The sequence below is a fragment of the Notothenia rossii genome (assembly GCF_949606895.1).
Source record: "Notothenia rossii genome assembly, chromosome: 4".
Taxonomy (NCBI): domain Eukaryota; kingdom Metazoa; phylum Chordata; class Actinopteri; order Perciformes; family Nototheniidae; genus Notothenia; species Notothenia rossii.
In genome coordinates this window covers 39642286-39667372 of record NC_136902.1, presented here as the reverse complement: position 1 = coordinate 39667372, position 25087 = coordinate 39642286, and the positions used below count along the sequence as shown (strand labels likewise).

At 42.6% G+C, this 25087-nt stretch overlaps 1 protein-coding gene and 1 pseudogene across 2 annotated transcripts in view; one reads left to right on the top strand and one right to left on the bottom strand.

Moving 5' to 3' along the window:
• The window catches only part of LOC307035128 (1-phosphatidylinositol 4,5-bisphosphate phosphodiesterase eta-2-like), a 414967-nt gene that overhangs the window by 358543 nt on the left and 31337 nt on the right, over window positions 1-25087 (bottom strand). The window contains exon 2 of the mRNA XM_079674157.1: window positions 8394-8891. Coding sequence (XP_079530283.1) covers window positions 8394-8547 — 154 coding nt within the window. The 5' untranslated portion in view covers window positions 8548-8891. The remainder of the gene's footprint in view (window positions 1-8393; window positions 8892-25087) is intronic.
• LOC307037387 (THAP domain-containing protein 6-like) lies at window positions 17070-18597 on the top strand (annotated as a pseudogene). The gene is made up of 4 exons (XR_013810639.1): window positions 17070-17405; window positions 17685-17872; window positions 18020-18133; window positions 18422-18597. The product of XR_013810639.1 is annotated as a THAP domain-containing protein 6-like (transcript).

Genomic DNA, 25087 nt, shown 5'->3' with positions numbered 1-25087 from the left:
TCAGGCTCTCCTCTCCTCTTTCTCTGCTTCCATCTCTCAGGCAAAAAGCACTTTCTTTCAAGATAAGATCCAATCTTCCTATTCCAATCCCAAAAAACTATTTTCTATCTTCTCCACCCTCTTGGACCCCCCCAAAGCCCCTTCCCCCTCCTCTCTTCTGTCAAACCACTTTGTTAACCACTTTGAAAAAAAGGTTGATGATATTCGCTCTTCTTTTTCTGACTCACCTTTACTCACCGCTGGGTCACCAGACCCTCCTTTCACCCACACACTAACCTTCTTTTCCCCTTTCTCTCCAAGTGAGGTTCTTACCCTCGTTACCTCTGCCCGTCCTACCACCTGTCCTCTGGACCCTATCCCCTCAAACCTCCTTCAGACTATCGCTCCTGATATTCTACCGTTTCTCACCCATTTCATCAACACTTCTCTAACTTCTGGTCACTTTCCAAACAGTCTCAAGGAGGCAAGAGTAAACCCTCTCCTCAAGAAACCCACTCTCAACCCGTCTGATGTTATAAACTACAGGCCTGTCTGTCTCCCGTTCCTGTCTAAAACACTTGAACGCGCTGTCTTTAAACAACTCTCCTGTTATCTCCATCAGAACAACCTTCTGGATCCGCACCAGTCTGGTTTCAAGGCAGGTCACTCAACAGAAACTGCTGTCCTTGCTGTCTCTGAGGAACTGCACACGGCTAAAGCAGCATCCCTCTCCTCTGTCATCATCCTTCTGGACCTGTCTGCTGCATTCAACACGGTGAACCATCAGATCCTCCTTCGCACTCTCCAAGAACTTGGAGTTTCAGGCACTGCACTTTCCCTCCTCACCTCATACCTCAAAGACCGCACCTACAGGGTAACTTGGAGAGGGTCCGAGTCCGACCCTTGTCAATTAACTACAGGGGTCCCTCAGGGCTCTGTTCTTGGCCCCCTCCTCTTCTCCTTGTACACATACTCGCACGGATCTGTCATTAGCCCGCATGGTTTTTCATACCACTGCTACGCTGACGACACCCAACTAATTCTGTCCTTTCCCCGCTCAGAGACCCAAGTCGTCGCACGCATCTCTGCTTGCCTAGCAGACATCTCTCGGTGGATGTCTGCTCATCACCTCAAGCTCAACCTTGACAAGACTGAACTGCTTTTCCTTCCGGGAAAATATTGTCCCACTCTTGACCTAACAATCAACATCGGCACCTCTGTTGTTTCCCCGACTCAGACTGCAAGGAATCTGGGTGTGATCCTAGATAACAAACTGTCCTTCACTGCAAACATTGCTGCTACAACCCGCTGCTGCAGATACACGCTTTACAACATCAGGAGGATACGTCCCCAGCTGACCCAGAAATCAGCGCAGGCCCTGGTCCAGGCTCTCGTCATCTCACGCCTAGACTACTGCAACTCCCTCCTGGCTTGTCTACCTGCATGTGCCATCCGACCTCTGCAGCTCATCCAGAATGCAGCGGCTCGTCTGGTCTTCAACCTTCCAAAATTCTCCCACACCAAACCGCTCCTCCGCTCCCTTCACTGGCTTCCGGTAACTGCTAGAATCCACTTCAAGTCACTGGTACTTGCGTACCATGCTGCGAATGGATCTGGCCCTTCCTACATCCAGGACATGGTTAAACCGTACACCCCAGCACGTGCACTCCGCTCTGCATCGGTCAAACAGCTCGCTGCACCCGCACTGCGAGGGGGACCCAAGTTCCCATCAGCAAAAACACGTGGGTTTGCTATCCTGGCTCCAAAATGGTGGAATGAGCTCCCCATTGAAATCAGGACAGCAGATAGCTTGCACATCTTCTGGCGCAGACTGAAAACTCATCTCTTTCGACTCCACTTTGAGCGATAGAATAACTAACAAAGCACTTATATACTAATAAAGGGCTGGCTTATCTAAAGCCAGTTGAGTCGCACTTTAAATGTTTGGCTCTATGAAACCTGATGCACTTATATGATTCTGTTTTCTTCAAGGTTGTATCTTCCCGGTCGAATGTACTTAGTGTAAGTCGCTTTGGATAAAAGCGTCAGCTAAATGTAATGTAATGTAATGTCCAGCCAATCAAACCGCGTGCTTGTGTGTCCGGGGCGGGAGATTCATGTGATTGGTTGTTGGTCGAGCTTCAGACACGCCCGCCGGCAAGCTTCAACGCACACCGCCGTGTGGACGCTGCTTAATGGTATCCGTATTCGTCCCGTACCATCACGGTTCGGACATCACGGTTCGGTACATGCAGTAACACGACGAATACGCCTTTTTTTTACGAGTGGGAGAAAAGTCTGTAACTCAGGGCAGTATCCAATAAAAGAAGAAGAAACGTTAGTATTGTGAGTTCATATGACACACAGGAGCTAGAAGACCCACCTGCTTCTTTTAAATCAGCTGTGTGGGAACATTTCGGGTTCCCTGTGTACTACAACAACGATGGAGTGCGAGTGGAGGATCGGACAAGGACGGTGTGTTCGACAGCGGTGCGGAATGCTAATGGTAACACAAGCCAAACATGCTAAATCATATCAGAAGACATCACCCAGATTTGGCAATCACCGGAGCCCGGCAAAAGACAACAGCAGTTCAACAACTTATCCCCGCTGCTTTTAAGAAGCCAATAGACATGAAAGCCGAGAGACCAAAAGAAGTAACGGAAGCTTTGGCATATATATTTTTAACGGCTATGCTGCGCCCTTATGCAATAGTAGAGGACCCCGGCTTTTATTGACTGTGATTGAAACACTTTCTTATTATTTATTTTGTAATATTCTCAAGACATTCTTTTTAGTTTTACAGCTTATTGAACCTTTTTGTTGACATCAGCCGTTACAGATAATCTGGGCATCTGAGTGTGTGGGGTACTGTTTGTGGTTTGTTTTTAACTGTGTAATAAAGTTAAGTATTCAAAATGTTAAAGTTCCTTATTTTTAAACTGAAACTTGCACTACTGTTAAAAATAAATAAAAACAAACCTGGAATTTTACATTTTGGACTTTTTTTTGCTTTTTCTTGTTGTACCGAACCCGTACCGAACCGTGACCCCCAAACCGAGGTACCGAACCGTGAATTCTGTGAACCGTTACACCCTTAATAGATATACATAAATACAACACAATAGATTGGCGTCTTTGACATAATGCAAGCACTGTAACCTCTTCGGTTTCTGTACATAGATTTTTGAATGTTTAAAAAAATTCTGGCCATGTCTTTTCTTTATCCATTGTAACCATAACCTGACAGGTTGACAAAGCTAATTTTGGAAAACTGCGGCTAACGCTTACTCAACTAACATTACTTTTCCTCTCCTCTGCTTTTGACAATGCTATTCCAACTGTTATTCCCTTAGTTTTATAGACGTGAAATAAAACGTGGAACCTTCTTTAGATGCATATGAGTGTTTTTATTATCTGGTAAATTACAGTTAAAGTTAGCTAGCTAACAGCATGTAACATATCTAAAACATAATCTCTCAACTTTGTGAACTAATGCATAGAAACGTTAACATGGTTCAAGCAAACAAGAATCAGGCTATTATGCACAAAGACACATATATTATCATAAATCTTAAACAGAGAGACAATAACTTACCAACACTTATTTTTCCAGCCATGCAGCTCCTCCGACAGCCTTCAAAGTGCAAACCTAACTGAACCGTTGTCCAAAATCGCGGGTATCTTGTCTTGTCAAGACGCATGCGTGGATTCAAACAGCTACTATGGTTTTAGATTAACATTTACTTAGTATTTTAAGGTTTATGAGCAGTGACTATAAATCTTTTAAATAGTATGAGTAAATATTTAATAAAATGTACTCCCCCCACACTGTAAATGTATTACATGAATAAAAAGTGTATACATTTAAAATGTTACTTAAGAAATTCTAGTTCTTTGTGAATCTTGATATTACCATGTAAAAAGTATCACAGTTAAATATATTTTACTACACCAAAAAGTCAGTTTTTTTAGTGTATATGAAAACTGTTTATTGACATAAATGTTATGATGGATTATCAGTAATCATTTCAAAGGGACACAGAGACATTGGATTAACCTTCAGCAGCGTGTATATGCATTTTAATGCCATTGAACACAGCTTTTGATCAGAAAACAGCAAAGACGTATTTGCCGTTTTGGCCCCGTAAAGTGAAGGTGTGTGTTGTCTTTGCTTGCTTTCGCTGCCGTAAGTTCTGGTCACACAGTGATGATACTTATACCATTGGAACCTGTGGAATCACAGCTTTCATATGATATCTAGTTTGTGCAGATTGCATGAAGTATATAATATCTCTATAGTGAGTTCTGTGCTAAGTGCGTTAGCATTTTTTATGTTGTTTGTGCAGATAAAATGGCGTAGAAAAGATCGCTTTTGCCAGTTATGTGCTAAAGTAGCCGTTAGCCCTGTTAGCCCCGTCAGCCCGTTTTGCTAAGTGTTGATTTAGACTCTTGGTGTTGGACTTCTGTTCCGTGTAGGTAAAATGGTTAATATCGTCTGTTAGCTGAATTTTTCCCGTTAAGTGGGTATGCATCATTAATAGGTTGTATAATGTTAAGAAGCCTTGAGACGCTGTTTCTAGCAAGATGTTGCATCTGCCCCTGCTATAGTCTGCCCCGGGAGTCTCACAATAATAAGAGCAATCTCACAATAATAAGAGCGCTGTTAGGAGAGATGACGTGTGGCATTCACAGTGGCCAATCAGTGGTACTCAAGCCGGATACGTAACACAGGATGAGGGTTCCCAACCAACCAGAATTGTTTAAACTAAGGAAGTAGCCTAATTCATATATCGATAGCAGCACCGTTTGTCCAGCGGCTTAACGGTATACCAATACCATCCAATCAGGTACCGGTACTGACTTAGTATTGGTTCTCGATACCCATCCCTACCTGAGACACAGTTTCATAAATATTGTTGTGTTGTGCCCCTGCCCGCTGGGGCATCGGGCTTAACAGGTTAAACTGTCATTTATTTCTATAAAGTCAATGTTAGTTTGATAAATGATAGTCTTACTCTAATCACTCAGTTTGGAGTGCTGTTCACTTTTCCCTAATGTCAAATTTCAGTGAAATTGCCCCGTATATTTTATCCTTAGAAAATAAATCTAATTGTAAAGGTTTGGCTGTAAATGTGTTGATTCGTGCAGCTCAGCTCTGCACCAAACGCTCTCTGATGATGGTGATGTGTTTTTTCTTTTCAGCCATGCAGACAGATCAACCAGCCGCTCTCTCCGGTCTGCAAAGCAACACTCAGCCTGTCCAGAAACACACACGCTGCTTCCTGACCTTTGCAATCCTTCCATTATTTAGGACTCTATCCAACTCTGTGACAAGAATAAATAAGTTTGCTTAATTAAGCTCCAATGCAGAATTTTGGAAACTTGCCAAAGTGAAAATCCAAAAGGTAAAGCACATGATAAGATATTACTGCACTGTAACAACAAAACTACTTGGCAGCAGGAAAATCTCAGGGATCATCACTTATTGAAAACGTTTGAAAAGCAGTTCAATTTAACTGTGACTTTTCTCAACATCAGCTAATATTTGTTAAGACCAGAAAATCAATCAGGGAACTTATTCACCAAAGAGAGGAATGTGCACAAACACACACATTTCACAGTCTGAATTGAAAGTGGAAGAGCAGCACCTGGAAAGGAAGATTGTAGCTGATTGCTGCTCTGAAAGAAAAGTTCACCATATAGCAAAATGCTTATTCTAGTGGTACGACAACTACCACTACATATCTGGGATTATTTTTCTCTCTTCTCCAATGGAAGCAGTACAGAGAGTCAACTGTAGAAGTGGTGGTAGCAGCAGCAACTATAACATTTAAAAACAAGACTAATGCCAAAGTTCAATAGAGTGCCACAGTGACACATCCTAAAACCCGGAAGTAAGTTAGCATTTTACCACTTCCGGTTCCTTCGACAAAAACCAATGCAATTTCTCCATAGGATTTTGGAAAATAGCTTGAAATAAGGTCTGTGGTAGACACAAATTGAAGAGACGGATCACGTTGCCCGACTTTTATAATTTTCAAATCATAAATCTAATCGGTAGATTTATGATCGATAGATTTATGATTAGAAAATTATAAAAGTAGGGTATACATGTGGATATTATCCGGCTGAACAAAACGTGATCCGTCTCTTAAAGGTCCCATGTCACGGCCATTTCTACTGATCATATTTCCATTGTTGAGGTCTACTAGAATAGATTTAAATTGTGCAATTTTCCAAAATCACATTGGTTTCTCATACAGCATCTCTGTATAGTATGTGTATTCACCAGGTATTCACTCTCTGTCCTAAAAGGCTTGTTGGAGCTCCTGCCCCCCCCCCCCTCCCTGTGACGCCAGTGTGCTCTGATTGGTCGGGACATTGCGAGGCGCTGCTGCGAGGAGCGGACAGGTTTCCGGGTCGGCGATACAGCGAGACACAGCGAAACTCATCCGGACCTGATCAAACACAAACACTCACAGCTTTCTTACAGATATTGAGTAAGAAAAAGGTCTATAACGCTGTGAGAATGGGTCAGCGGAGAGCATTTCTCCGCGATCCCAACTCATCTATTACCAGCATTCAGGGAGGTCTATGCAAGTCAATGGGTACTCCCTGTTAGTTAGCCAAGGGATCCTGGTGTGTGACATGCTCCGCATTTGTTGCTGATTTGGGTATTCACACGTCACAGAACCCAGGAAGAAAACAATGGAAAATGGGAAATCTCCAAAGAGGCGTTCTGGGGCAGCATAGACAGGTATTTTGTGTGTTAGAGTTTTACTCGCTACAGGGTGTACTTTGAGGGTTTTTGACACCGCAGACCGTTTACATGCATAAAGACCTTCATAACACACAAGGGGATGGGTAATAACCGGAAAAGCATGACATGGGCCCTTTAATTGTGTGTCAACCACAGACCTCATTTCTAACTATTTTCCAAAATCCTATGGAGAAATTGCATTGGTTTTTGCCGAAGGAACCGGAAGGAGTTTACTTCCGGGTTTTAGGACGTGTCACTCTGGCACTCTATGGAGTGATGCATGGAATGAAATGAGTCAGCAATTTACAACTTGCTGTTTACTGATCTTGAAGTAAGTTTTTCAAAAAGTGTCATTACATGGCAGTTGCTGACAAGTGACTAAATAAAATACTAAATGTCATCACCCCGACACAAGTCAGCCTTTAGCTTAGCGGTGGTGATGTGCAGCCATGCAAACGTGATGTAGTTTGTTTGTAGCCTAGCGTTAGCTTTTTACTCCAGTCAATTGCATTTACACTTCCAAGTTCACGAAGTGGTATTAATATGTGGAGATTGTCCTGCTGAACAACAAGTGTTAGGTGTCATAAATGTGTGTTTGCCAGAGAGCTTGTTTTCGTTCCAACTTTTAAACAGCAGTCAACAGTCGTTTTAGATTTATATCTATCCTGCAGCTGAATTTCTGTTTTGCTCACACATAACATTCAGATAGTGGAAAAGAACAGGTAGAAAATGCAGGGTCTTGTACAACGGACCTCCCCTTTACTCCAAGGTAGGGTAGGTCAGAATGGAGAAACCAGCTCGAGTAAGCTAGAATTTGAAAGTACACAACCGAAAAAAATCTGCCCCTTACTTCAGACTTCCTTACAGAGCCCCTCCTCCAACACACACATGACCAATGAGGGCAAGAGATACGTTTGTGCACGGGATGGAAGGCTGACAGGCAGGCAGGCCATCCAATTATCTGCCAAGGCAGATAATTTGACTTGCTTTTTACAGCGCCACGGCTTCAACAGATGAAATATTTGTATATATAGATTGTCAAAGCATTTGATGTATTCATTGCTATATGATGTTAAGAGCATTCCATGGAATATAACAAAAAGTGATTCTGAAGTGAATTACCTACCCTACCTTTAAGGAGAACATGGGATGGTATGTCTCCATGCCCTGGAACCACTTCAATGGAAAAGGGCAAATGTATCTTCCACATTAACACAATATATTTTTGTACATAAGCACATTTTCCAATCCATCCAAGATGCATGTTTCTATCATCTTATCATTACCTGGTCCACCTTTCTTAAACACAATCAGCTCTTCCTGTACCTTGCTGCCTCCAGCAGACATCTGTACCACTTGACATCACCATCAGACCTTCATAAGCCTTTTTTCTAAAGTCTGTCCTGTGTTCATCAATAGGATAATCACATTTTCAAATGATTTCCCCTTTGAAATCAAGGTATGCTGAACCCCAACTCGTTTTGAGCCCACCAACAACAAGCATGAAGTTAAACAGCATTACACTCACAAGCCAGCTGAGGAAACTCAGCGAAACATCCTCACACTTCCAGCAATTTGTCACTTTTCATCAACAACACAAGCACTCATCACCACGCATGGCTTTCTCACAGCTCACAGAAGCAACACTTACCAACATTGATGACATTGGCGGACAGGAAGTGGGTGCAGGGAAGGCTGGAAGTGCTCACATAAGAATCTCCGTCCGTAGTCACGGTAGTCCTGGACCTCAGGGACAGGTTGGGCGAGTCAGTGTCCATGGCCATCCGGGCAGCCACAGACTCCATCACTGCTGATCGCTTACAGACACGTCCACAGTTTGGACAGATGTGTTGTTGCTGACCTCACACCACGAAGACAGTCTGAGAACTTCCTCTTGTCAAAGTTTAGTAGTGGAAAATGTTTAAGGAAAGTGACTGGGTCAGTCTAGATTGATCTAAAGCAGGAAAAATCCTAAAATCCAATCCAAAATGTTGTCACGGTTGAAGTCTTCTTCACATTCCACAAAAGATTGCCTGACCAGATCCTCAAATTCAATGCGAAGGGCAGTTTATGATGAATGGTGTCACTCAAGAAGATGGTTTAGCCCTCCGGTCCCCAACATAATTCCTGACAGGCCAAGCTGCTACCCCTAGAGCAGAGAAAGAAAGAGAGATATTAAATGTGTTTGCCGTTTACGTTCAGATAACAATTCTGAAAAAAAATTGTTTAACCCCTTAAGGTATCCGTCAAGGTTGAGAGCAGAGCAGGATGGACCCAAATGCAGGACAAAGGTTTTGACAAAATACCTTCAGTTCCAGGCAAATGGGCAATTCAGGGCGAGTCAAAACAATAGTAAGAAAACTCTCCAACAAACATGAAACAGAACAAGGATCTGACAACTACTAAAAGAAAAACAGAACTTAAATACATGCAAGACTAATCACAGGGACAAGACACAGCTGGGGAGGGCACGAGGTGAAGAATAACCTCAAACAGGAGGGAAAACACAGAGACAGGATGTAAAAACAGACATGATACAGGGATCAACATTTTTGGATGGTATTTTATCAGTGACCTTAGGTTATACGAACACATTTGTTAGTTTTTTCAAGTATTTTCAATTGAAAGCAGGGAGAGGACAGCCATTTGTTTAGCCATAGGTCGCTATCCCCAGTAACTATAGAGGAACATGGTTCTTTGCAGGAGTAGGCTAACTGTGGCATATTTTTGTACGCACACCACTAAGTTAGCATCGCAAGTGCTCGCTTAACACCACTTTCTGATTTTTTAAGAGTACATGCAATCGCCATATGTAAATAGCTACGTTCAGCTATAAATAGGGGTGTAACGGTTCACAGAATTCACGGTTCGGTACGTACCGTGAATTCCCAATTGGTTTGGGGGTCACGGTTCGGTACGGGTTCGGTACAACAAGAAAAAGCAAAAAAAAGTCCCAAATGTATAATTCCAGGTTTGTTTTTATTTATTTTGAACGGTATTGCAAGTTTCAGTTTAAAAATAAGGAACTTTAACATTTTGAATTATTAACTTTAACACAGTTAAAAACAAACCACAAACAGTACCACACACACTCAGATGGCCATATTATCTATAATGGCTGATGTCAAACAAAAAGGTTCAATAAGCTGTAAAAATAAAAAGAATGTTTTGAAAATATTACAAAATAAATAATAAGAAAGTGTTTCAATTACAATCAATAAAAGTCGTGGTCCTCTACTATTGCATAAGGGTGCATAGCTGTTGAAAAACATATGCTGAAAGCTTCCGTTATTTATTTTTGGTCTCTCGGCTTTCATGTCTATTGGCTTCTTAAAAGCAGCGGGGATAAGCTGTTGAACTGCTGTTGTCTTTTGCCGGGCTCCGGTGACTGCCAAATCTGGGTGATGTCTTCTGATATGATTTAGCATGTTTGGCTTGTGTTACCATTAGCATACCGCACCGCTGTCGAACAACACCAACACACCATCCTCGTCCGATCCTCCACTCGCACTCCATCGTTGTTGTAGTCCACAGGGAACCCAAAATGTTCCCACACAGCTGATTTAAAAGAAGCAGGTGGGTCTTCTAGCTCCTGTGTTTCTCAATGTCGAGGAAGGCTGCTCCAGAGCAACTATTTCAAGCATACTACGTCATCGAGTGCTGCCGAAGGAATTTTCCAATGTCCAGCATACTTGGAATTCTACCGAGGCCGGCGTACTTCGTAGCGAGAAATTTCGAGGCTGCACGTGTAGACTCCGCGGTCTTAAAATCTCCACAATGCTTTGCGCACGGACGAATTTCCCCAAATCTGTGACTGAAAATGTAAGGCAGGGCCTCTCATATGACGCACACCTGCACACTTGCTCGCCTGTTCCACTCTTTGTTTTCCGAATGCCAGGAAGTATTCTTGCCTCGCTTCTGTAGCAAGACGTTCGGAAGCGAGTGCTACCAAGCAAGCGTAGTCGACATTGAGAAACACCCTCTGTGTTATCTGAACTCGCAATACTAACTCTTCTTCTTCTTTTATTTTGTTCGTTTTGTTGTGTTTTCTTCTTCTTCATTTGTTGTTTAAGGGCGGCTGGCAAACAGATTGTAGGCGCAATACCGCTCCATGGATTATATATAGTGTAATGGATACTGCCCTGAACGACAGACTTTGCTCCCACTCGTAAAAAAAAAAGGCGTATTCGTCATGTGAATGCATGTACCGAACCGTGACGGTACGGGACGAATTACAGATACCGTTACACCCCTAGCTATAAACAAACTACATACAGGTCGATGGCTATGCATCGACACACTAAGCTAAAGATAGGGCTGCTCAAGTAATCATAATTTAATCGTGATTACAATTATGGCTTGCAACGATTACCAAAAACAACGTAATCGAAATAAAAAGATTATTTTTTATTATTATTATTACTTTTTTTTTTTTTTTTAATAAATTCAGTTGAATTATACTTGAAGTTCAGGGTAATCAACTGTTAAAAAAAACTGTTTTCAAAGTCAATGAATAATCGCATTTAATAATCGCAATTACAATTATTGACCCAAATAATCGAGATTATGATTTTTGCCATAATCGAGCAGCCCTAGCTAGATGGACATGTCGGCGTGATTACCTTTTGTAGGTGTTCTGTAAGCAACCGCAGTATTTATGACACAAGCTTCGGACACTCAAAACTCTTCATCTTGTGTCCACCACACAATTAGTTGCAGGCGTCTAACCACACGTTCTAAAAAGGTTGACTTCAAGACGAGCAGTGGTGGCGCCAGGGTATGGCTGGGGTAGGCTACAGCCATACCAAGAAATGGCTTAGCCCCACCTTAGCCCCACCATGAAAAATGATGTTAAAGTAAGCTAAATAAAGTCTGAAAACTCGTGCGGAGTAAATTGCACAGACAGCAATTAGTAAGATTGATTTCGGTCGCCACTTGTCTGGAAATACCGAAGACTAGAAACGGTTTTGAAAACTTTTGTCACGTAGTGATCGTCTTCTCAATAGAACATATTTTATAATGTCTTCTGGCCAATCAGAATCAAGATAACGCCGTGGTGTTGTTGCAGGAAGTCCCGACGGAGAATACTTTTGCTGTAGTACATCTCTATATACATCGATACAACATTACGTGTTGATAGAAATCAACACGTAATGAAATAAGACCCCACGGTTTGATGATTGATAGGTGTGTCGGGCTGATGGGCTGTCTTTCCTTTTGACACATAGAACAGTGGGGGCTATCCACCCTTTTCCACAATGTAAAGTAATTCACACAGCCTCTTCCCTCTTCTCTCTATGAGGAGCAGCAGGTTCAGCTTTCAGAATAATGTAACAAAAAACTAAAATGGCATTCATTTTTTTAAATATGTCGTGTAGTAATAGATGTATTTATTTTTCCTCTCAAGAGAGTACCAGAATGTGTATTTTATGTTAATATTTCAAAAAATCTCCTGGGGGAGAATCCCCCCAGACCCCCCTGCAGGAGTTGGGTTTTCAGCACGTCAACTCTTTCACTTATGGAGAAATTGCAGGATTGGCTCCAGGTCGCCCTTTTTCTTTACTACAAGTCAAATGTGCCTTTTTATTTCATACATTTGGATTGAGACAGGAAAATAATCTAAACATCACGCGTGGCGTTTCACTGTCAAGGGGAGCGTGTATGTAATTACATTGCAAATACTGACTTGAGCCCAACCAATGTATGGGTTAACCCTACCATAGACTACTCAACAGAATACTCTGAAGACGAGGGACCTTCATTTCATGTTAGAACTTTTTGCTGCATGCACCACTCTATGCGGATTGTATTCAAAAATAATAAGCACGAAAATATGCATTCAAAAATACTTTGTTCCTACCACATGGACTCAGTTCCTAGAGACTGCAGCCTGAAGCAGCAAAACATTGAATTACAGTATGTCAGCTGTAGTGGCTCTGTGACCCAATGATTCAGTTTGACAAATACAAACACACACACACACACACACACACACACACACACAAAGACACACACACACACACACACACACACACACACACACACACACACACACACACACACACACACACACACACACACACAGACACACAGACACACAAACACACACAAACACACTCACAAACACTTAGGCCCCGGCCCCACGAGGACGAAAACGGTCGTTTGCGTTACTGTTTAGTGTCATATAGACCAGGGGTCCCCAACCCCCGGGCCGCGGAGGTGTTACTGCCGGGCCGCGAAATAGCTGTGAGTTTATCGTAATATTTGCAGAATTATAAATATATACAAATATTTGATCAAAAAATATTAAATTAATTTGTATTAATTTATTTTATACCAGTCATATTATTTCATCCAAAACATACAAAACAAATCCAAATTGGTTAGCATAAGGTCTCAGCCTCTCATGCGCAGAGAAAGTTACAGGTGGTGCGCCAATAGGAAGTGGAGCACACAGGAGACAACAGTTTAATCGCAGACTGTTATGCTTATGTAGGGAAATGGCAGTGCATACATTATTTGAGATGTATTTTGAACTCGGTCTTCATTTTAAGGACATTGCAGCCAGGGGTGTTGAGCTATTTTTTTATTTGTAAAGCCTCCTTCACTTCATGAAATGGCTGCAGCATCAGGAGGCAGCCTCTGAGAAGTGCAGCACCAGCGCGTACACACCGCCTTCACTGTGTTCCCCACTGAAGGCTGCTAAGTTTCAACCACACACACCTCTACACACACACACATCGAACGGCCCGAATATTCCCCCTATTACTCGTTGTATGAAGGAAATATCCGGTCAGAAAGGCGCATGATATGTGTGTGTATGTGCTCTGTTCAGCTCCGCTGTGTGTGTGTATGTTCGGTGTGTTTGTGTGTGTCCAACAACGGCATTTGTTTTCAAATTATCATGAACAGTAATTTACACACATCTGGCCAACTCCATAGGTGTGTGGGTGTTCCCAAAATAAATTAGTTTAATCTTAATTTCGATGTAGTGCTAATGCTGTCGGAGTGCACCGGAACGAACGCCCCGGTATACGTTATTATTGCTGGCAAACAAGCCCAGGGGTCTCACTGACATTTCAGTTATATCAATATGTGTACAGTGGTCCTAATTTTTTGTTTTAATTGTATCCTGGTTTTAAACGTTGTTAATATGTTTTGGATGCATATTGGCATTTCTTCAGGCTATTAAATACAATTAGCCTCTGTTGCCACCCGCTGTTGAGTAAATATTCAAATCAGTTAAAATTGACAACCGGTCCGCACATTTTTTTAAATGTATCTGCCGGTCCTTGGCACAATAAAGGTTGGGAACCCCTGATATAGACCATTCGGCCACACTAGGACGACCGAATATGACAGTAAACAACTGCGGAAACGATAACGGGTCCCAAGGTGGATAGAACGGCATATGCAATGCTCTGGAGGGTCCAACGGCTCCGTGTGTAAACCATAGACTGTATATATAAATGGACGTAGTGTCTGTGACGTCACCCATAGGATTCTGCAGAGTTGCCGAGAAGCCCTTAGTAGGCGGAGTCTGCCACTAACGGCTCGACAGTGACGTCAGAGTTCAACTCCCGCCTACTCCAGCCTGCTCCAAATAAGGGCAAAGAGGCGGGGCCGAGGCGGGACCTGCTGCCTCCGAACTGGAAGTGAACAGAGCTAGCTCAGGCTAAGAAGCTAAGCTAACATGAAATACGCATACCAAGTTACTGCTAACAGTGTAGTTCCCCTATATAAACGTTACATTCATAATCAAATGAGACAATGTGCAAGAGAATTAGCTATATTTTGTTATTGTTAATGCTTGTCATTCACACGTTAAGAAAATAAGTACTGATACATTGCAGAACAATTGTGGCGATTTTCAGCTTAATAAGCCTTGTTCAACATAATTTATTTAGCTAATACTACAGCAGGCGAACCAAGTCTGCGTTTCGCTGCATTCCTTGATCTCCAGTTATAACGACGGACTCCATCGCCCGGACCTAACGGAGCCGCAGTGGGATAGCTCCGGGACGGCGGCTGGAGCTAGCCCCCCTGCGGCTCCGTTAGCTCCGGCGGCCACCACTGGGATAATTGGGTCCCCTATTAACATTTGCTCCCGTTTAGCATTATGGGCGTCATAGCCATAGACCAGGGGTCGGCAACCCCTGGCACGCGTGCCAGCATTGGCACGCGACACCGTAACCAGTGGCACACTAGGAATAAGTGGAACAAGTGTGCAATAATATTTAAATTGTATTTTCGGATCCTGAACGAGACCGCCGCCAGAGCGCGTCTACCTGCAGAAGGAAGCCATGCACGCAACGCAGCCCGCTCTCTTTAACTCCAGGTGACTTTCTGCCGCTTTCCTCCGTGGTGCAGTGCTGATCGTTTCACCACGGAGGAAAGCACTAAGCTAATTGCAGTACCCATAAGGAGCTGTACAAATGCCGCAGTTTTTGCGTGGCTGTGTATTTAGTTGAAAGCCCAGTGGCGATCTGCTCATCGAAATAATATGCTACAAATTTGGGGCGGACTGAACACCTGTGTGTTGAACTTTCCTGTCGGCTCCCCCCAGACCGTAGTCGAGGAGGGCAGAAGCAACAAGCTTCAGGTTCAATAACCCACTTTAGCTTAAATGACTGGAGAGAGGCGAGCTCTTCTTGGGAGGCCGTTGCATTTATTTAGCTGTTCTTCTGTTTCACAAAATACATCACAGACCTCTGTTTTTCTGCTGCCTCGTTTCACTTCCAGAAACATACACGTTCCTTCACTGTCGCTCTACCATCCACACACACACATGCACAAGCCACACCCCTCTTTCTCTCTCTCTTAAAGGGACAGCGATCTCATCTCACTCTGCATGACCCTAATATCATAACATGTGTGTTCTGGAGAATCACAGAACGGACGATTGTCCTTATTATTATGCCGTTTAAACAAATTATTTAAATGTGGTAAATGTGTAAGTTTCGTTGACAGGTCCACACACTGCTTCCCCGCAGCGAGGCTCCCCCCCCCGTTGATAATTCTCGATCGTCGGCACGCTGATAATTATTTTTTTTTTAAATGGCACTTCATATCAAAAAGGTTGCCGACCCCTGCCATAGACTATAAAAGTCTTACCCAAGGCTGAATCATAAACTAAAATGTATATGTATGTATAAAGGGTTACGTCCTTAGCTGGCTAATAAGTAACAAGCTAAGCTACCAAGCACACAAACACCTGCGAATGGGATTAACATGTATAATATTATAATTTTAGACTTCTTGGAAGTTCTGTTAGTACATTCAAGTGCACAGCAAGACATTTTAATTGTCTGGTATTTGTAACAATATTCCCTAAAAGGCACAATCACCACGAAAACGGCTAAAGCTAAAGGGTCAAGTACAGTACTATGACTAACTAACGTTGAGCCTCTATGGTTGTAGCCTAGCAGAGTGGACAAGTTGCTGTTAGCTGACAGTGAGGCATGTACATGTCCATCAAAGTGACCACGCCCTAATTTTTGCAAAAACTTAAAGACCTAATATAAATAAAAGAGTTGTGTTAGAAAACAATTCACTCACAGATTCATAATCATGAAAGTGGAATCTAACTATATAGATAATAATATTTATTGCATCCATGGGTAGAAACATGTTTTTTTCTGCTGTAAAGTTGGGCATTTTAACATGGGGGTCTATGGAAATTGCTCCTTTCTGCAGTCAGTCCCTAGCGGCCCATGTATGAACTGCAGTGGGTTGCACTTCCGTATTGGCGTCCCGGCTGTTCCCCAGAGTTTGCCGCTTGGTGTAAACCCTATACGATCATTTTCTGATAATGATGAGGCAATAGCCCCGCCTCTCCCCACCTCTGCTGCTCACCCCCGCGTCAAAATAAACTGCACACTGAATTCAGATGATTTATCTTTCTCTCGATATGGACATAAACGCGAGTGAAGTCTAATCTGACAGGACACGCAGCTCTGCTCAACTGCAGCTCCTCCCGCTGTGATGCAGCGGCGAACGGAGCAAAACACACACTTCAAGTCAGATCATCACCCTTAGCTATTGTATTTACCTCTCAAACTACCTAAACTAGTTATAAATATGTTTATTTTTACTGTCGGCCGGGTCACTCATTACTGGATCAGCTGCTGCATGAGACAGACACTGACGCTGTCCGAAGAGAGGGAGGAAAAAGAGAGGATCCATGTATTTTATTATTATATTTTATAGATTCGTTATTATTTTTTTTAAAGCTCAATAAATAACAAAGAAGACCTTTGACCGGCACTTTTATCATTTTGTCCGGAAGATTTAAACACGTTACACGTTGACTGGCGAAAAACTCTGCCCGGTTCCCTCGGCCCCCACCTCGGAGAATAAACAGAAGGGCAACCATGACAACCATGCTTCTTCCCTGCTTTTGTGGAGGAAGTTGCAGCGCCACGTGCATATGTACTGCAGCTTCTCCAGCGGTTGGAGCCATAGACATAAAGAGTAGACGCCGCATTGTCTGCTGTGGCGCAAGAAATACGGCCGCCATCTTGGACCGGTCATCCTACCCATATTGTACAGACATTCTACCCATAGACAGCAGAGGTTTCAAGATGCCAGAGCACTGTGCGGCGTATTGCTGTGCAAATCGGCAGACGATTGCGAACAGGGGTCGGGGGATTACTTTTCACAAGTAAGATTCAATTGTATTATTGGTTGTATTTTGTAAATAGAATATTATTGTACTGTATTGATGTCCGCCAGCGAAATCGTAGCCAGCAAACATTATTTTTATGGCCAACTGAGACTTTATAAATCATATGCTGCTGTAACAAGTGAATTTCCCCGTTGTGGGATGAATAAAGTCAAATCTAATCTAATCTATCTAGGAAGAAGAAGGAAGAAAATAAGCTTGACCTCCTTCTTAAAAAAAATTGTGTTGACTCTCAAATCTCCCGTTTTTATTTTGAAGGTCTCCCAAAGACAAAGATATGAATTAGAAGTGGGAAGTTGCTTTGAGGAGGGAAGGGTTCACTGCAAGCGAGTCATCCGTGATTTGCAGTGAGCATTTTAAGCAGGACGAGTTTGACAGGACAGATTGTCCGACTCAGAGATGGTGTTATTCCCTCCATCTTCAGCTTCCCGGTTCACCTCCAAAGAGTAGGTGTATCATCATAAGGCTATTTGCATTCATAAATGTAAATATTATATTATCAATAACAGGGCAGGGTGAAATACCTATCCCTGTGTGTGCGTGTGTGTGTATATATATATATTCTTTTCAAGTATTATGCTTCTTCATTTTAGCCGGAAAAGGGCAGGACTACATCTACTTCAAGAAAAGCTGAAGAGAGCCTGTCTGTGGCCCCTCAGGATGACCCAGAAGCTTCAACCTCACACTCAAAACCTCAGCCTAATGATGTGAGTATTTCTATTTTCAACATCATATCATTATGGTCCTAGACAAAGTAAAATCTCTCTTGTTTGCTGCCACTCATATTAAACACACTCACAAATAAACCCATACACACACAATTGAAGACATGTTGAACATGCATTCCTGGCAAACACACACACACGCATGATGCTGGCAGTGGCTTTGACAGGTGATGACTATAAGAAAGAATGTGGGCCATACTCTAGTTGTGTCAAAGTGATGTGTGTGAAGTGAAACATCACTCAAACCATGTTCATCCCTCTTTCTACTAGAATCATAGCTATGTCTTGCCTGCTTCTCCTACTGCTCTTAAGGCCAGACTCAATGAAGCTTTAGCAAGAGTGGAGAGTCTGGAGCGAGAGAGGAAGAATGCCATGGCTAGAGAAAAGAGGGCAAAGACCACAGTGAGGAGTCTTTTGGGGGATTTCAGGGAAAAGAACCTCATTAATGAAGAACTCAAAGAGAGGCTTGATTTCTACTCAGGTAAGATGAAATTAGCACTTTGAAATTCATGTACATCTTAGTCTTACACTCTTTATTAAACTCCTTTGTTATTATATGAAGGGGACTTATTAATTTTTTCTCATACAATTTCAGATCTTCAAATAGACTTCAAGGCAAAGCAGGGCCATGAGTACTCAAAGGACCACAGAGAGTTTGCCCTCACACTCCATCGACATGGTCCAAAGGCATACAAATACCTCAGAGAGACTACAAATGTTCCCCTCCCTCATCCACATACATTAAAAAGGTAGTCTTAATGTTGTTCAATTTCATTTTTGGAAATTACGGTTGCAAATACGTTAAATAGCTACTTCTCAATTTTTTTACAGGTGGCTGTGTTCGGTGGATGGCAAGCCTGGCCTGAACAAGATGATGCTGGATATGCTGGAGAGAAGATGCCAGGAAGACCAGGCTAAATATGGATGTGTTGCACTCATGTTGGATGCCATGGCCATCAGAAAACATGTACAATATAATCCACATAACCAGTCAATGTCTGGTTTTGTAGACATGGGTGATGGAAACAATGAGACCGATGTTGCTACTGAGGCTCTTGTGTTCATGGTGGTTGGCCTACAACAGGGCTATTCAACTACACATTCAGTTGGGCCAGATTTTATAACTACAAAATTCAGCTGGGCCAGACATTCAGCGGCCTGTAAAAAGCGGGTAGTGACACATTTTAAACCAACACATATTACTGCGGTGAAAAACATGCAATTTTGATTCATTGTTCATCTAACAAAGGTACGTCAAAAAGTGCATAAAAACACAACAAATTAGCATTAATTTAACAGAATCTGAAAAAAAAGTTGTAGCATTAAATTTTTTTGCTTTAGAAGTCAAATATTCAGGTTATTTTTTTTTAACCAGGCACATCACAAAGTGCATAACTGAATACAATAATAGCAGTCTTAATACATTTCCTGACATACAAAAAAAACAGCTAAAGAGCTCCAATGCAACACAAAGAGGTAGTACTTTAGCAATACTATTTTTTTCACTTTTCAAGTAATAACAAAAATAATCATACGTTTTGGTCACATTTGACCCAGACACATTACAAAGTGCTTTTAAATGACTACAGAAAGAACTGTCAAGTTACCCTTCAATGCACAAACCCATAACAAGGGATACGGGTAACTATATGAATGAATACTACACTACACGTCTACGATAGTAAACTAGGTGCTTACTATCACCTCATTTGTGATTTGTCATCGCTGACTTTCTCAAAGGGAGAAGGGACATTTTTGGTTTTGAACAAAAGCAGTGATTTTTGGCTCATAGGATGTCAATGCAATCCTAAGACATTGGTGAAGAGTGCTGTCAGTCAGGGAGCAGCGAGTGCTACTTTTGATTGAGTTAATGTGTGAAAAGCTTGATTCACATGTGTATGTTGATCCAAACATACTGAGCAAACAGATCGCTACTTTCTGAACGTTAAGGAACTGCTGTTTTTTGACATCAATCCAAAACTTCGCTGGCCCGTTAGTGCGCTGCATGTCAATAAGTTCCAGTGTATATTTCCCCTTGTCGATGCAGGGGATCAATTCCTTTTCTCTGGTTGATACGTCCCCCTCTATTGCAACAGTGAAGGGGTCTCTGGCAAAGCCCATCACCTCTGTGGGCAGAGCAAGTCCATCCAATCGACCGGCAAAGTTCTCTTTCAACCTCGCAATGAAATCTGTCATCACATCCGTGATTTGTGCCGGAGATGTGATGTGTTTGGGGCGCGTCGGAAAATGCAGCATCCAACCCGTGCTCAAGTCGGTCGCGAAAAGGTCCAGCTTGACTTGGATCTGCTCAACAACATCAATGACCGTTTTGTCTCTGTTTACGCTTCAGAGTTGAGAGAGACATGTTTTAGAGTTGCTATCATAGGACCACCGTTACTAGCACCACCAGATGCACTTTCAAAAAACGTGCTGCGTTGTGGTTTGGTGGTTTCTATGCAACGCGGAGTGTTGCGTTCATGGTCTGTACTAGTGTAGGAATTTGGCTACGGGAGGCTGGGCCACTCGGGAGTTGGCTCTGGGCCGCATCTGGCCCGCGGGCCGCCAGTTGCCAGCCTGGCCTACAAGGACATTGGAAGGCTCCCATTGCATATTACCTGACGAAGTCTCTGTCACCTGAAACACAAAGGGTCCTTCTCAGTCATGCTTTGGAGGAGCTGCATGCACGGGGCATTCGGGTGGTATCTGTCACGATGGATGGGCATGCCTCCAACGTCAGCATGTGGAACCAACTTGGGTGTGAGCTGAAGGGAAACCCGCAGGAGCCACTTAAAACCAGTTTCCCGCATCCCTCGACTGGTGACAAAGTATTTGTAATGATGGATGCATGCCACATGCTGAAGTTTGCACGTAATATGTTGCAGGTAAATGGTGATTGTTGTAGACCTATTTGTACAAGTTATGTCTCTGCTGCTAAAAGTTGTATCTAAATATTGTTGTCTGTTCATTTGCACAGTTATGGCTGGACGTGATGATCAAAATGTTGCTGTTTGAGCAGTGACTGAATCTTTCTCTGCAGGCATACAGTCCAATTGCAACGACCACCGGACAGATCTAGTGGAGGTTCATCAATCATGTCAATGATGTGCAAAAAAAAGACGGACTGCATGTTGCCAATAAAATCACAGACAAACATGTCTACTTTGAGAACCACAAGATGAGGGTGTCCCTGGCTGCAAAAACACTGAGTCGCTCCGTGTCAGTTGCTCTCCGCACAATGAGGGATCTTAGGTACTCTCAGTTTAAAGACTGTGAGGCAACGGCAGAATTCATTGAGGTAAACAGTTAGTGATTATAGAACCAAGTACGTTTTTTTTTTTTTATAATTGATCAAAATATGATTTGAGCATCAGGAACAATTTGTTGATAATTCTCTAAGTTCAACATGCAAATATTTTTCATGAACCGTGATATTGCATATTCATAAATACAAAAGTTTTTATATAACCTTACACATACCTTCACAAATTTTAGAGTGCTAAAGCTCTGTGTGGAATTTGCTGTAGCACAAAGCAGGCCTATGGAGAGAAGGAAGTCAAGCAAATACTAAGTTTGCATGTTGCACGTTGAACATACAGTTTAGAAATAAGTACTCTGTTCTCTTTATATGTTGAATAGATGAGTATTGATTACAACTATCTGATGCCTAATGAAACACTGTAATGATAGTGATTTAGATGCCGATATTTCTTTATAGATTATTGACAGGCTGTTTGACACAATGAATGGACGCAATCCTCGTGCCAAAGGATTCAAATCTCCCTTGGGTGCTTTGAATTGGATAGAGAGGAAAGCATTTTTGTCAAGAGCCAGGGGGTACTTGCTCACTTTGGTGAAAAAAGATGGAACACCACTTCACCGATCTAAGGGGTCTATTAAAATAGTGCTTGTTATTCATGCATGAAAAGTTCACGACATGAGTTCAACGATACTCTGTTCCGTTATGCATCGAGTTCATAAGATGCTCTGTTCTCTACATCAGGTTCATATGATGCTACTGTTACAATGTTTTTTCCTTTAGTTTTGTCTGCTAACATGATGCTCTTTTATTTCAATGTTTTTCTGTGTTCAGTTTTGTTTGTTGGAATGATCTTGTATTCAATGTTTTTGAGGTCCCAGATGCTTCTAAATAGTATGTATTACACAACATCAAGTTTTGCAGGTGTCAGAAGGAGCCGGGTATGTATGTTGAAATGATGTTCTCTTGTTTCAATGTTTTTCGATATGCAATTTTGTTTCTATTTGAATTATCTTGTATTCAGTATTTTTGAGGTCCCAGATGCTTCTAATGGTGCGTAGTACACAACATCAAGCACATGTAGGTGTCAAAATGGTATGTATTGCATGTGTTCTTGTATGTGTTCTTGTTCTCAAGTTATCCCAGTTCTGCAATTACATTGTTCCTAGTTAGCTAAGTGTCCTACAAGTATACTGTATATGTTTTGCCATGATCAGAGTAATCAAATGTTTTTCTTTTGCAGGTACTTGTCAGTCATCGGATTTGTCATTAACATCGACACGTTGATGCTGATGATTCCTGAACTGCTCCAAGTTCAGCGATATGTCCTCACCTACAGGATCACTTGGAGCTCCTATTTAATTCCATCAGAGCGTCAGGTAGGGTTGATGTTCTTTTAATTGCAATAAATTCTGAAAATGACTTATGAGTAATGTATGTATTGTGTGCCTGTTTTCCATACAAGGTGGCTGGTATAACAATCCATCTGCACGCCAGTTCCAGGCCATCTTCCGCCGTCTGATGGTTCAGTGTGGTGTTTCACCTAGTGAGACAGGCAATGTGGCAGCCCAAGATCACACTGTGTCCCTGTCTGCGGTAGAGATGTCCTCTGCTGAAACTGCTGAAGAGCACCCATCTCCATTCGCCAACATTTCGGCTGTTGTGAGTGACCACAGCTATCTTCCCACTCGGTTTGGTGGTCTGGTGGAAAATGCGCTGGTCTACATCGCAGGATTTGTAGTCCGGCAGATTCTGCGAAAGCTGTCCTGTGATGTGTGCCGTGCAAGCTTGGTCAGAGATGCTGTACCTTCATCATTTGATGAGAGCTACCACCTTCTAGCCCTGAAAAACAACGGTGGCCTAGTGATTCCATCAAAAGGCACAGTGAAGGTGCTGAGAGCTGCAGAGAGAGTGATTCGCCAAGCTTCAACAAGGCAAGCTCCAAAGGTGTCGACAGTCACCTACATCGTCCGGGAGGAGATTGGAACGGAGGATGTTTTTCAGCTTGGGGAACACATTGAGGAGTCGCAGTTTGGCATCGACAACCATTATTCCAACTTGTTGTCATTGGTTGTGTCTGTGTTTCTGAAAATAAGACTACACCACATTGCCAAACTCACCTCTTGACCTGCAGAAAGGGAGCACGAGAAAAAAGCTCTGCAAAACAGTCCTCTTTCAGGGCTTTTAGCTCATTTAAACTTTCATGAGCAACTTTGTGTAAATATGGTTTGGGGCGGGGTGGGGTCATGTTCTTGTGTTTAACTTGAACATTTACATTTTTTATATAGATGTAGATCAGGGATGGGCAACTGGCGGCCCGCGGACCGCATGTGGCCACCGCCCTCACTTTGTGCGGCCCGCGAGTCAATTTACAAAAATATATTGGTTTCACAGTTGTAAACAAGCAAATCATTTGAACCAGACCCCACTTGTAATTAATAATATTCACCGCTAGAGGGCGCTCCCCACAAATTCATGAGGCCTGCAGCCAAGTGTATATTGTCTTCTGTTTACCTCGCGGCTTTCCTCCGTTAGCGGGAAAAGAAACATGAGCGCCCAAAAAAGAAAACTGAACCTAGAAAACCGTCTCTTTCAGCCAAAATGGGAAATAGATTATCTGTTTACAGAATTCAAAGGCAAACCTATGTGTTTGGTGTGTCTTGAAACTAAATCGGCAATGAAGGACTACAATTTAAGTCGCCACTACAACAGCACCCATAAAGACAAATATGAAAAGCACACAGGAGCTGCCAGAGTCGCCATCATTGCTGACCTAAAAGGGAAAATATGCCAGCAGCAGACCTTTTTTACCAGAGCCACGACTACACAGCAATCGTCTCTCACGGCGTCTTATGCCGTTTCCCTTGAGCTTGCTAAAGCTAAGAAGCCCCTGTCTGACGGCGAAATGGTGAAGAGTTGTGCAGTCCAGATAGCTAAAGCATTCGGAGATGACAACATGGCTAAAAACTTTGAAACCGTCTCTTTGTCCCGTCGGACAGTGACACGAAGACTATTTGATATACAAAATCATGTCGAACAAAAGGTAAAACAAGTCATGCATGACTGTGCATACTTTTCCTTAGCGTTGGATGAGAGCACTGATGTGACTGATGTGAGCCAGCTTCTCATCTACACACGGGCCATTAACAGTTCATTTGAAGTGCACGAGGAGTTATTGAAACTGGCTTCTTTGCATGGCACTACCAAAGGACAAGATATTTTCACCGCTGTTGAAAATGTTGTAAGTGCGCACAGAGGATTTCACAAGCTCTCAGCTGTTGTTACCGATGGTGCGCCAGCAATGCAAGGAAAGCGCACTGGATTCGCCGGCCTCCTCCGCCAGAGTGGCGTTGACTGTCCAATACTGCACTGCATCATACATCAGGTGGGTAACATTATTGTTAGCTATTCTAATGGTTTTGAATGTGGGCATTCTTTGTAAAAAAAAATCAGGCTCAATCAAATTTCGTTTTGATATTGCAGGAGGCTCTGTGTGCCAAATCAATGAATTTTAGCCATGTCATGGATTTAGTTACCAAGACTACTAATCTCATTCGAGGAGGGAACCGGTCTCTCAATCACAGGAAGTTTATAGCCTTTTTGGATGAAGTGAACGCCACGTACGGTGATTTACAGATGCACACAGAGATAAGGTGGATGAGCCGTGGAAAATGCTTGGA